The sequence below is a fragment of the Carassius carassius genome, chromosome 39 (assembly GCF_963082965.1).
Source record: "Carassius carassius chromosome 39, fCarCar2.1, whole genome shotgun sequence".
Classification (NCBI taxonomy): domain Eukaryota; kingdom Metazoa; phylum Chordata; class Actinopteri; order Cypriniformes; family Cyprinidae; genus Carassius; species Carassius carassius.
In genome coordinates this window covers 25,208,143-25,222,377 of record NC_081793.1, presented here as the reverse complement: position 1 = coordinate 25,222,377, position 14,235 = coordinate 25,208,143, and the positions used below count along the sequence as shown (strand labels likewise).

General features: G+C 35.6%; 1 protein-coding gene across 1 annotated transcript in view; it reads right to left on the bottom strand.

Moving 5' to 3' along the window:
- Positions 1-5,689: 5,689 nt before the first annotated feature.
- The window catches only part of LOC132121680 (cadherin-12-like), a 388,852-nt gene continuing 380,306 nt past the window's right edge, over positions 5,690-14,235 (bottom strand). The window contains exons 11-12 of the mRNA XM_059531344.1: positions 13,818-14,069; positions 5,690-6,249 (exon numbers count right to left, since the gene is read on the bottom strand). Of these exons, the coding sequence (XP_059387327.1) occupies positions 5,729-6,249; positions 13,818-14,069 (773 nt within the window). The 3' untranslated portion in view covers positions 5,690-5,728. The remainder of the gene's footprint in view (positions 6,250-13,817; positions 14,070-14,235) is intronic.

Below are 14,235 nucleotides of genomic sequence, written 5' to 3'. Positions count from 1 at the left end.
CTGTTTGGACTCTCATTCTGATGGCACCCATTTACTGCAGAGGATCCTGTGATGAGTGGGGCAGGGCCGAGGGATGTGGGAACACGAGCGAGGCCGGTGGAGTGATTGGGAAATCACCTGCGACCCACCACCGGTCTCGAGTCCCAAAGAGGAGATGGAAGGATATAAAACTAGAGCGACGACAGTGAAGGACGAGAGAGGACCAGGCCTGGGCTTTATTTTATGTTTTGGTTTTTATTTGTGTTTATTTCTGTTTTGTGTTTATTTTGATTATTAAAGTTTCATTTTGATTGTCCGCCGGTTCCCGCCTCCTTCTTCCCGATGATTATGGAGTTTTATTATTACAGATCCATTGATCCATGGCATGGTGATGTTTAAACCGCATTTTCATCTCCTGTGACCTCTCAGATTCTTACCATCAATAAAATGGCTAATGAAGTCCATGAAGAATCAAAAAGACTCAAAATTCACTCCCCGTTTCAAATGCCCTCTTCAGCTATTAAAGAAAATCATCCCACACTGAAACTCCTACGGCGTGTGAGATGCTGTTTTAAAATTTATCTGCAGTACTACTGAAATAACCTGTGAAGTATGGCATGCATAAATTAAATGATACTGTTTACCTAATAATAAAGAAACTGTGAGAAAATGCACCTACTTTCCTTAAGCATGTTAAAGCATGTCATGTTTACTCTTAAGTCCTGAGTGCAAAACGATCAACAGGGAATCATTCATAGGTGCACTGTAAAGCCTCTCCTTGATAAATGGCAATACGCCGATTCCTTTTGTTACATTTTATTTTAATCTGACGTTTTTTCCTTTCAGGGTTATAGTATGATAGTGTAGCATTTATTTATATATTTACGTTTCACAGAGAACAGCAAGATTTCAAAGTGTATGCTTTCAGTAATTTTCCTAGGGCAAAAAAAAAAAAATGCTTTAGATTTGCTTTAGATACACCATTCTCGGTTTTACCTTAAAAAAAGTACCAGCTGTATTTATTCCTTTAAAAGGTTAGAATGTTTTCAGAGTCAGTAAAGAAAGTTGAAAAGCATCAAATAAATGTTTTATCCTTTAGAGTTATATACTATTCTCATAAGAACCAGCATGGTCAAGAACATAATGTACAACAAACACTAATGTAGCTCTATATCATATCATATCATATCATATCATATCATATCATATCATATCATATCATATCATATCATATCATATCGATTTCCATAAAGGTGTGTATTGTAAATCAAATCCTGAATCACTGCTTATGTTTTCAGGATCCACTACAACAACAATACACAACTTTTATACACGACACAACTTTATCATTAATAGTAAGAAATGAACACTGTACAGGTACATCACTTTGAACATGGTAATGCCATGGTATGTTGAAATGTCAAGTGTTTTCGTGTACTGTTTTGATAGATGATCGTGTTTTGGTCGAAAACAGTTTACCTATACTGTAGAGTCGTGCAGGTGTAGAACTTCATGAACATCTTCTTCATCGATGCCAGACGATATATCTATTTTAGGCTTTGTTTTCAATGGGCTGTAGGTTAATATCCACGTTATGCAGCGCATTTCTTCTCTCTTTGGCCTAAAGCACGGACAACGTTTGCTGGACGACAAACCGCTTTCAAACGATTCAGTGTATGAGATAGTTGAGTGAATTATTCACTGTGTGAGAGAGCTGTTCAAATGAGTCATTAAGTGAATGAGCTGTTCATATGATTCAGTACGTTATCAGCGAGTGTGCTGTTCAAACTGTTCAATACTCGAATGAATGATTCAAATAAATCGCAAACTGATTTAGTTTGTTTGGTTTTGCTAACCGTATTGGATCAATTTATAGGCTACAGTGCAAAAAAAAAATAAAAAAAATAAAAAAGGTTTCATTCAGGAATTCTGATTCGGTAGCTGTTCTACTAATGATAAGGACTTGATCACATGCTTTAAAACAGAGTTACAGCTTTGAAGAACTTTATTCATTTACTTAGCTATTGTAATAAGAAGCTACTACACAATGTCATAGGGACACTGGCAGGCTAGAAGTGTAGCTTAACTGACAGGGATCTAATTCATAATATTAAAAGGGCAATAGGAAAGATGTGAATAAATCTGACAGCTGCTTGGATCATTGTCATTCTGCAAATATGTGATCCTGTAATAAAACCAATATATATTCTTTGACTGGTCACAGTGTTTCCTGAGCAAGACGCCTGTTATCGAGTGACAAGGTTATGACCTTTTCTGCAGGGAAACACTCCCTGCCACATATATTAATGGTAATAGATGTGTTACCTGACACCTCAAGATAAAAAATGATGTTTAGACATTGACCTGCTTCTGTCGCAGCCCAGCAGTATGAAACAATTTGACATATGATGGTGTTTCATCTTCCATTATCATGATTAAGTGAGTTGAGAGAGGCAGGGTGAGCATGGCCAAAATCTATATCACTGTAAAGGTGTGATGCACAATAGGAATAGTTTTGCTAGAAGTACAGCAACCGCGAAAAGCTTAAGAATTAAAGAATATGAAGTGATGAAGTGATACATGAAGTGATGCTATCTTTGTGTAATGGAAGGAATTTAAATCCTTTACTAATTAACATCTCATTTCATTATTTTCTCTTTTTATTTGGAGGCGGTCACAAATTAAAAAGATAATGAATACTGATAAAGTTATCTTTAGTGTAATTCACTGTACTGTGTACGATTTAAAAAAAAATAATCCAAGGCATGGCTTTTTTATGTTGAAGTCATTTGCTTATTTTAAATGTCTTAAATGAACCTAAATTTGCCTTATTGCAGCAATTACTTGATTTCTTAATCAACTTTCCGTTTTAAATTGTATTGAAAGTTCCTCATCTTTTGTTTTCTTTGAGAAATGTACAGTTTACGGAAAACAAAGTGCTTGTACTCATTTGTTGCGTGTGAAACACAAGAACATTTTAAGATGAACAAATAAACTCATTATGGAATCACACAAGAAATTACTAAATTTTACAGAATCAGTTATGAAAATACAGTTGCTAGCAGGCAAACACTACAATCATATGAATTATTCATACCCCAGTACAAGCTGGGAAAAACACAAATATGACCATTAGTTTTATGCCTACAGTGTTTGAACTCAAAAAATGCATTAATCAAACTCACCTACTATGATTGTTGGTTCAGCCTAAAATAAATTGTAGAATATTTGCATCAGGGTGTTGGGTCATGTCAAAGTAACAACCGAGAACAGTTTGTCCTCACAAATGTAGTTTAGAAATGCAATATTTGTAGATTATGGCATGTGAATTGAAGCTCATTCTAAGTAGATTCTGCATATGAAGCATGAAGAGCATTACAAGCAAAGGAGAAAAAGAGATTGGATAACATGATTAAGTATTTTCAGAGTGTGACCTTAACACACAGGCACATGAGTACACACAGTCACACACACATAACCCCCTGTGCAGCCCAGATACACGAGGACTTAAATACCATTGAGAAAGAGAGACATAATGAGTGTCTGAGCGAAGGTTCAAGGGAAGGTCTCAGTGCCAACCTTCAGTACTTTCACTTTGAACCACAGGAATAAAATGAATTATTTTTATATTTATTTGTTTGTTTGTTATTTTGCATAAAGAAAAGGGAAACTATTTTAGGAACTTTAAGATGTCTTGCATTGTGTAATTATTCTTATGATAATTATGCATATATAGATTAATTGCATACATATACATTTCATATTTATAAAAATTTTATATTTATATTTTTATATGTGTAAATAGTTTTTTTGTGCATCACACTAATGAAAATTTAGACTTTTAGAAAACTTAAATAAACATGTGCTTTTGTCAATAATATATTCACATTTTTTATCTCCAAACTTATCTGTTTTCAGCCATAAGATGTGATAATTGGGGTATGTTAACTTTTCAAAAAGTGAATGAAAGTGTCTGCTAAATGATTAAATGTAAATCCGAAAACTCCTGTGTGTTATTGTACATAAACTTACTGTACACTATCTATCCACAACATCTGAAGTGTTTCCAGGGTTTGTAGATTCCTGCCATCTAATAAACTCCAGAGCTCACTGTAAAACTTCCCCATGGAGAGAGTCATTAAGCAAATTAGTAACGACAGGCTCATTTGCATATCCATAGAGTGCCCTAGATCATGCCCCGAGGCAAAGTAATACAAAAGCAACAGGTAGAGAGATTCACCATTGACTTGCCTGCATGATGATGTTTGATTTGGAAGCAGAGGGTTTCACAGCACAGTCTGAGTTCATGTCCCATGAATGATGGATTAAATGGCACATTATGAGCACATTTTAATTAGCTTTGTTTACTGTTGACTCTGCTATTCAACTTTAAATTTGTTAACTCTGTAAACTGTAGATTGTTTGAAATAGTATAACTCCCGGAAATAGTATAACTTCCTGTTGTCCCAGATTATATGCAAGAATGATATATATATATATATATATAGAGAGAGAGAGAGAGAGAGCAATTAATACTATATAATAATAATAATAATAATGTGCATGTGTGTGCCTTTTATACTCACCCCCCACTCATTGATTGGCAGTGTGTGATTCTTAAATCTCCATCCCACTCAGCAGACACCAAAGATAAGATCAGAGATCAAAGAGTATATTTGATAACCCATCTCATTTTCAGCAGCCTCACTGCGCTCAAACTGTTACATCAGCATGTCACAAGCTCAATCAGACCTATCTATCTATCTATCTATCTATCTATCTATCTATCTATCTATCTATCTATCTATCTATCTATCTATCTATCTATCTATCTATCTTAACAGTATAACGAATATTTTGTGCAGTGGAAAGGTTCTATCATCGATCCATCACTGACAAAAAGGACTTTCATTTTGCAAGTGCACACATTTTTTCTTCCCAAGTTGTTGTGTTTATTTAAGAAAACAGTGTTTATTACAGGACTCAACTGTAATAGCTCATGTTTAGCCCTAAAGTTGATTTTTTTACAACAAGTACAAGTCTATACAAGTTCCTCTTGGGACTACAACGTCCATGTCCTCGCGAGGAGCAAATAATTATGAAAATCCTTGTGTCTTCAAAAAAATAAGAAATTCATATTCGATTTCAAATCATGATAAATAGATAAATACATAACAAAATGATACAACCCGTCTCATCAGCCTCACAAATAAATAAATAGAATCATAAATAACATTAAAAAAAATATCTTTGGCCAAACAAGGCCCATGTAGACATTTCCTCCTTAAAAACCCTTTCCACCGAAGCTTGAAATCCAGGTCATGGTCAGCTTTGGTTAGAGACGCCATTCATCCTTAAGAAGAGTGACGAAACAGAGCTAAACCATAAAAACAACAATAACAAACCGACTCCATTGAGGCACTTTTTAAGGATGTCAGAAACATTTTGCATCTTCTACGATGTTCTTTTTTTTTTCATGAAAAGCAAAGCTGAATAAATATGACCAAACACCTCCATCATTCATTTACATATAATCCAAAGGCTGCTTTTTATTCTGACCTCCTTTATCCTCGCGTTTTGAGATTGAAATCAAGTCAAATTAAAAATCTCAAAAACTACAAAATAATAGAATGAAATCTGGTCAAAGTTAAACTCACATCTATGTTTGTTTCAAACCCAGTGTAAAGTAAAAGAAAAGAAAAGAAAAGAAAAGAAAAGAAAAGAAAAGAAAAGAAAAGAAAAGAAAACATCAGTGTTTGTTTTCAGTGGTGGTGCTGGATGTTACGTCTGATTGGCTCTCTGATCGTTCTCCGAATATCCCTGCGAGGGTTTTGAAGCGAGGCCCCCACTCGTTGAGGTAATCGTAGTCCTCCGGTTCACCCTTTACAGACTCTATAGAGCTTAAACTGTCGGCCACCGAGCCCTCGCCCTCGTAGGCGTATGTGGCCAGCGAGTCGTACGGCGGGGCGCAAGTGTCACCTTCATGCTCTTGCAATCGCAGACTGATGAAGTTGCTGATGTCAGCACTGTTTTGCAAGACTACTGGCCGCCGTGGACACAAACCCAACTCTGGCTTAACATCTCGGCGAAACATATTTTCCTTGATGACTTTGGGGTTGCGTAGGGTGCCCATGTCGAAGGCGTGTGTATCCTCCTCGCCCCCGCCTTCATCGTCGTAATGGATCACGTTGTCACGGATGTCCTCTTTGGACGTCATGAGAGTCTCTTTCTTCTTCTGCCGCCGAACCCCAACGTACAGAACCACGATCACTGCAGGGAACACATGAGCAGAACAAGATTAGCATCTTTGTATAACTCTCATACACATAAAAAAAAGGCAGTCTTTAAAAAAATGATAAATCATATCACAACATTTTAGTCATGTGCTTTTCTGTCAAGCCAATGTACGTGATGGAAAAAACGCAGTTGATTAGTTTGTTATAATTAGAAGGGGTTTTCTGTTCCTACAGCCTCTGTATTGAGCATTGTTTTTTTCCCATTCATTTTTCTATGAGTGACTCAAATCGTCCTCGTTATGCTGTGTGTACAATCAGGGAGTGAGGCAGGCAGAACGACGGCAGAGGCCAGTGGAAACACTCTTCTCGTTCAATCAAGGAGACAACCCCCTCATTTGTCAGCGTTTTCCATGATTGGCAAACAGCTCCTGACTGCAGTCATCATTTAGAGACAGAATGAAAGCTGCAGCAGTAATGTGTGCCCTCCATCTGATGGACTCTCGCACCCATCATGTGTGACTATCTCACTCCTCTCCTGTTATTCATTTGTTATTGACTGGCCACAGAAGAACCTCGGCTATAGATAGATAGATAGATAGATAGATAGATAGATAGATAGATAGATAGATAGATAGATAGATAGATAGATAGATAGATAGATAGATAGATAGATAGATAGATAGATAGATAGATAGATAGATAGATAGATAGATAGAATGATAAAAAAGAAAAACAATGAAAAACAGAACAATAAATGGATAGACAGAACAATAGAATAATAGAATGCTAAGTAAAATGATAGATATAATAATAGATAGGTAGAAATAAAATATAAAAAGAAAGAAAAACTATGAATAATAGAACGATGGAAGGATAAACAGATAATAGAATCAGAGAATGATGATAGATAGATAAAAATAAAGAATAATATATAGAATGATATAACGAACAGTAGAGATAGATAGATAGACAGACAGACAGACAGACAGACAGACAGATAGATAGATAGATAGATAGATAGATAGATAGATAGATAGATAGATAGATAGATAGATAGATAGATAGATAGATAGATAGATAGATAGATAGTAAAATAATCATGAAGAAAAATAATAACAAAAATAAAACAAGCAATTTTAAAACTTTGGAAATTATTTAAAAATTGACTTAAAAATGGATTCATTTAAAACAGTTAAAAATAGAAAATTATTTTACATAAAATACAGTATACGTAAAATGCAGTGCAATCAGTTCGGACATTGCACAGTGCTCATTCAATAAATGCACAGCTAAACAGATGAGTCTTGAGTCTAGATTTAAAGTCTTAGCAATACATATTACTAATCAAACATTAAGTTTTGATATATCCCCGGTAGGAAATTTACAAAATATCTCCATGGAACATGATCACTACTATCCTAATGATTTTTAGGATAAAAGACAAAATCTATCATTTGGATCCATACTATGTAATTTTGGCTATTGCTATAAATATAACCCCAGCGACTAAAGACTAAAACCTGGTTTTGAGGTCCAGGGTCACATTTGTGTGTGATACGTACGTATTTTAATCCCAACACCTGAGTTGTTGCCTGTGTACTTTGTTTCTATTAGGCCCCTCCATGCTCCATTTTAGTTAGTATGCATCTATGCGACCTTATTAGGTAGCTCACTAGGTTTTGGAAACGAGCCTTGATCAACACTTACTGTACTGTGTCTCATACTGTGCTGCAATGGAGACGTAGAGAGTTTTTTAATAGATTCAGGTGTCTAAGTCCATTGGCGAACACCTGTATATGTTTATTAGTTTACAGCAAATCAGAGGAAACTCTTAGAAAACAAATAAGTTTGTTTATATATGCTCCAACAGACTAAAAGAGTTTCTGTGAGATGACAGCGCCCCCAAGGGACAAATATTTACACTGCAAATCTCAACCATTCAAACATGTCAAACATGTACCCTATTTTGCGAGTTCATTCTTGTGATTTGACTGGCATACACAGAATATGGGTTCGAGATTGATAAACCCTCATCCTCGGGAAGCTGATCTCTCGCTCTGTCTGCCATGACTGCATCCATGGAGCGGGAAATGGGTCAGTCTGACAAATGGAGCACTGATAATGGCTAATCTCCAGCATGACAATATGTTCTCTCTGTGCTGTCTGTGATCCTGGCTGCCACCTTTAGCAAGGACGCAGTGATGCTGTGAGAGGTGCTTGCTGGTATCTCACAGAAACAGAGCTGAGAGACAGGTCAGTCTTCAGAGCACTGCAGAAGTCACTTAAATATAAGCTCTCATACTATGGAAAAAGACAGATTGACTGTTTTTCACAGTGGTGTGATAGTTTAGTGCGGATGTCAAATAGACATCAAAATGACAGGTGTTTTAGGACTAAAATTCATTTTACATCTGGAAGTAGCGTAGGAATTTAAGGGGTAGTCCACACAGAAATGAACATTCTGTCATCATTTACTCACCCTCATGACATTCCATTATGTTTTTTTTTTTTTAGAATGTTGTTTTAGATAACCAAATCTAACAATTTTAGATCCCATTGTTTTCCAATGTATGGAGAGAAAAAGAAAAAAAAAACATGGGGGATGAGGGTAAGTAAATCATGACAGAATTAAAAAAAAAAATTGGGTGAACTATCACTTTAATATGGAAACCCCTTCAAAGTTTACATCTTGCAATTCTGTTTATTTATCAATTTTTTTTCTGCCATGGAATAAAAAAGAAAAAAATGTAATTATGTTTTATCTCATAGTTCTGATTTTTTTCCACCTCAAAATTGCAAGTATAAACTTGCTATATAAATTTGCAAAAGAGTTTATATCTCGCTATCCCGAGATTCTGATACTTTATCTCTGAATTGCGAGAAGAAAAAAAAGGGCAGATTTGTAAGATAAAAACTTGCAATTACTTTTATTTATCCATTTATTATCTTGTGGTGGAAACAAACTTCCATACTCTTAAGAGAAATCTGTGATGTCAGCTGAAAACTAAAGTCATTTCTGAGGTAAAGCAATTTAAAAAAATAGATTCTGTAGACAGATAATTTGCAAAGATAGAAAGAACTTAATAAATAAATAAATAATAAATAAATAAAAAATAAATAAATAAAAATAACTATGTGTGCATGTGCTGATGAATCATGTACAATATGACATGCATTGGGAAAATAAACAAGAAACAAATCAGATTCTATTTTAATTTCATATTGTCTTTAAAATGGCCAGTGTCAAAATAACTCATCAGCTCTAGGTGCTAAAGGTGAATAACTGTCTTCCAAAATATCTCCTTCTGTTAAAACAATGCATTCCTGTTTTCCTTCAACTATAATGACTGATGCAAGAAGGCCTAAATTGCATTTGTGGTCTCAGTCTAACCCTCTTTTTATTATTTCCTTTTAATTTTAACTTAATTTGCTCTTCTTTGAAGAAAAAAAAAAAGAGGAGCCAGTCTTCTGTCCACTGTAGGCGTATTGCTGATTGATAAACAAAGGAAATGAGATGGAATTTGATGGAGAAGGTGGACAGAAAGGCAACCTGAAATAGCAGCGAAGGTATGGAAATGAAAATAGTAATATCTAAACAAATCAAAACGTTAGCGCTCATTAACATGTTGAGCATCATGAAATGGGTAAACTTGAGGGAATAAAATATTATTAGAGAAATAAGAAAAGACATGGTTATCATAATAGGAACAGAAGTAAGCAGAATTATATATATATATATATATATATATTAGGGGTGTAATGGTACGTGTATTCGTACCGGACCGTTTCGGTACAGGGCTTTCGGTACGGTGCACGTGTGTACCGAATGACGGAATGCAATATTTTGTATGCGGAACATAAGTACATTTTCGTGTTTCCAAACGAACATATTAAGTGGCGGAAGCCTCCGCGTTCAGCTCAAATCCCACCCTGCAGCTGATTCTAAGGCCGGCTGCCTCGCGGTTTCTGTGTCTTTACACACCAGAATCGTGCCTGACGCGGCGCTGGCGCGCTGCTGCTACTATAGGTGACATAGAGGGAGGCCGCCGAAAGACCAGGATCTTGTCTTCATGACAACAATATCAACTTTTTTTTACACACCTACGCCTACTGATAAAGGACACCGTCAACAGTATTGATGGCAAAATAGACTATGTTTGACAGGTGCAATATTTGAAAATCGATAATTATTTATTTATTTTTTAAATTACATTTATATCTGAATTTATGACATCAAAATGTCATGAATTAATATGTATTTGTGTACAAAATGACATATAAACATATTTTCCTATTATATTTTGCCTGGAAACGCTTCCAACACGTGTGTGTGTCATGTGAAAAATAGGCTATAGGTTGACATAAATTCAGATATAAATGTAATTTAAAAAATAAATTTATAATTATCAATTTTCAAATATTGCACCTGTCAAACATAGTCTATTTTGCCGTCAATACTGTTGACTGTGTCCTTTATCAGTAGGCTTTATATTTATGCTCAACATGAAGTATAGATATTGTTGTCATGAAGACAAGATCCTGGTCTGTCGGTGGCCTCCCTCTATGTCACCCACAGTAGCAGCAGCGCGCCAGTGCCGCGTCAGGCACAATTTTGGTGAAGCAGGCCTACTAGCTGCACTCTAAAAAATGCTGGGTTGTTTCAACCCAACTTTGGGTCAAATATGGACTAACCCAGCTTTTGGGTTAAAAATGTAATTACAAAATTTAACCCAACAGCTGGGTTAGTCCATATTTGACCCAAAGTTTGGTTGAAACAACCCAGCATTTTTTAGAGTGTGGGATTGGTAATGCTGCACTGTAATCATAGTTATTTATTTATATTTTTCATTATATTTTATTATATGATATTGGTTTGAAACTGAGAGTATTTTATTTAGTGGAGAACTTTGCAGCAGTATTTTATTTCTTATTCTTTTTTTTATTTTATATATATTTTATTAAAAAGTATAAAAAAAGTGTATGGTAATAAACAACCTGCAGTTTAATGTTTGCATTTCTTTCCCTTACTGTACCGAAAATGAACCGAACCGTGACTTATATATATATATATATATATATATATATATATATATATATATATATATATATATATATATATAAGAATATGGATGACCTCTGGACTACTGCAAGGTCTGCTTTTTGGTCCGGCTCATAGATGATCTGCGTGACATCATTTTCATGTTTAATTTTATCTTATGACAATGAGGTTGACTACACATCATTTGAGACTTAAAAGCTGCAGCGTACTGCGTGTTGAGATCTGTGTTTGAGGTGCATTCGAGGACAGCCGAGTGCTACCCTCATTTTTTTGAGCACGCTCTTACTTAATGACCAGCCAGCCCACACAAATTACCATGGAAACGAGGCCATAAAAGTCTCCACTTCATTCCTCACCCCTCCACCTCAACTTCCCGCACATCCCATATGCAAATGAACTGGGTTTATAACTCCAGAGATGTCCCCGTCTAGACCTCGGGGGTTAAGTTAACATTGAGAGTGATTTAGCCTGCGATCTGATGCTAATGACACTCAGAGATTTAGGGCTTTTACTATGACGTTGATGGGTGATGGGACGTTGATGGGTGAAGATAAGGTTAGTTTAAACCTGTGCTTCTTCGCTTTATCCAACTATCCTCCTCCTTTCCCTGTCAAGAACGGCTAATAAAGTGGCACTTAATTAACCACCCCAGAGAGTTTAATAAAACCACCCCAGAGAGTTTCAGAGCAGCCTATGTATCTTCTATCTAAAAAAGCATGAATACTTGCAATCCAAGAACAGCCTAAGGCTGGTTGAAACAAAATATTCATGAATTTGGAATATATGTTGTAAATGCACATTTGTTTCCACCATGGATTAAAAATATGACTTTTTTCCTAACAATTCAGATTTTTTTTCCCCGCAATTCTCTTTGAAACTTACAGTTGCGAGATATAAACTCATAATTCTGACTTTATCAAAAGATAAAAGTCACAATTGTTATTTATTATTATTATTTGTATTTGTCAGGGTTTGGGTAGAGGGATGAGGCTAAACAGACTAATCTTTAATAGTAATCAGACTAAACTTGACTGGCAAGGCAAGGCACGATGTACACAGACAAATGTTTGACGGCGAACTACCAACCAGACTGCAAACACAAGGAAAATAAATAGGGAGCTAATGAGGAGGATAACGAGGGAACACATGTGGGGAAAATTACATCAATAACCAGGTAACAAGATGGGTGGGGTCAAGACAATTGACGAGAGCACATGGCACATAGGAACTAAGACAAAAGCCATGTGCTCACACAAAACAAAAAAACACAAGCACATGGCCAGCAAACCAATCACTAGCCATGTGCTTGAATAGACACAAACACGCAGCTAATGAGCAAGCTCATAAACCGCGTGTTCACACGAGACGGCACGCTGCCAGTAAAAACTAAGCCGCGCACTCACATGAAAACAATGACATGAGGAGAGTATCAGGGCTCTGTCACAAAACCATGAATAACACTAGACTGGAGTGACAGAACCCTGGCAGTATTTTGGAATTCCACAAAAAAAGTCAGAATTGTGAGATGTAAACAGAATTCTGAGAGAGAGAAAAAGCCAGAAATGTGTCATTATAAACTCAGACTTCATTAAAAAATGACAAAATTAGGAGATGTAAACACAGAATTCTGAGAAAACTAATCAAAATTTCAAGATATAAACTCACAATTACTAGTTTATAGCTTACAATTGTGAGATATAAACTCAAAAACTATTATTATTATTTTCTGCATTGCATTGCATGGCAGAAGTAAGCTTCCTTACTTTTTTCTTTTTTTTTACTGAAGAACAAAATCCACTTCTTTCTTAAACATTTGCCTCAAACCACGTGAATCATTCTTGTACTTTTCATTTTCCAATCAATATTTTGTTTTCTTTATTATATACTTTCATTTTAAAATACGCCTTGCTGTAGAAATAAAAACAACTGTGAACGTGTTTCATGACTAAGTTCAAGTTCAAAGTGTGCAATTTCAGAACCACTTTAATCACAAATTAATTGTGATGTTCTACAATACCTATATTAATATGTATGTTGTGCACAAATTTTCTTCATGCACACAATACCCAGATGACGTCTAGTACAACATCAGTCAAAAAATACTGTATCCCATAATGCAATGCACTCAACATGACCTTTCATGTCTTTGGCGATGGAAAAACTAGAAGAAAATTGTTATTTCTTTATTTGTTTTTATATGATAAGTGATTGCCAAGGTCATGTGACAAATGTGGTGAGGTCATGTGAGAACTGTATATACTGTACAGTATTTAGTATGTAAGCAAGTGTTTCCTTCCAAAAATATCCATTTAATAAAAGGCATTTGAAATGTGATTCAGAAGTCTATGATGTACACTATCAGTGTCTGATTAGTTTTCTTGCAAAATGAGGTTCCGGCGGCTTTTGATTTGCAGTATGCATTTTCATTCCAAATAGAATTAGGATCACATCTGGTATATGGAGTCTGGACAGGCAGCTTGCTTGCTCGCTCTCTCTTTCTTTCTCTCACTGTCTAATGCTCTGATGGATGAATGTTTGCTTACCCAGCAGTATGACGATGCACACCAGAATAGCGATCAGGGCTCCGGTACTGAGGCCCACAGGGAGGAAAATGGCTTCAGCGCTGCACGTTAATAAAGATCCATCGGTGTCACAGCCGCACACGCGGATGGTGAGAGTGCCGGTGCTGCTCAAAGTCTGGAGGCCACCATCTTCAATCAGCACAGGAAGATGGTAGATCTCCTGAGAGCGCCGTTTGAAGCCGCCACGCAAGGTCATGACTCCGGCAGTGTTATCTGAGTAAAAAAAAAAACTGACATTTTAGGACGTGCATTTTTTTTGTACTTATTTAATTTTTTTTATTTTTTATTTATTCATTTAATTTGTTATTTTTTTATTTCAATAATTATATTTAAATACATTAAGCTTTATGTTATCTTACGTTATTTAAAATTGTATAAA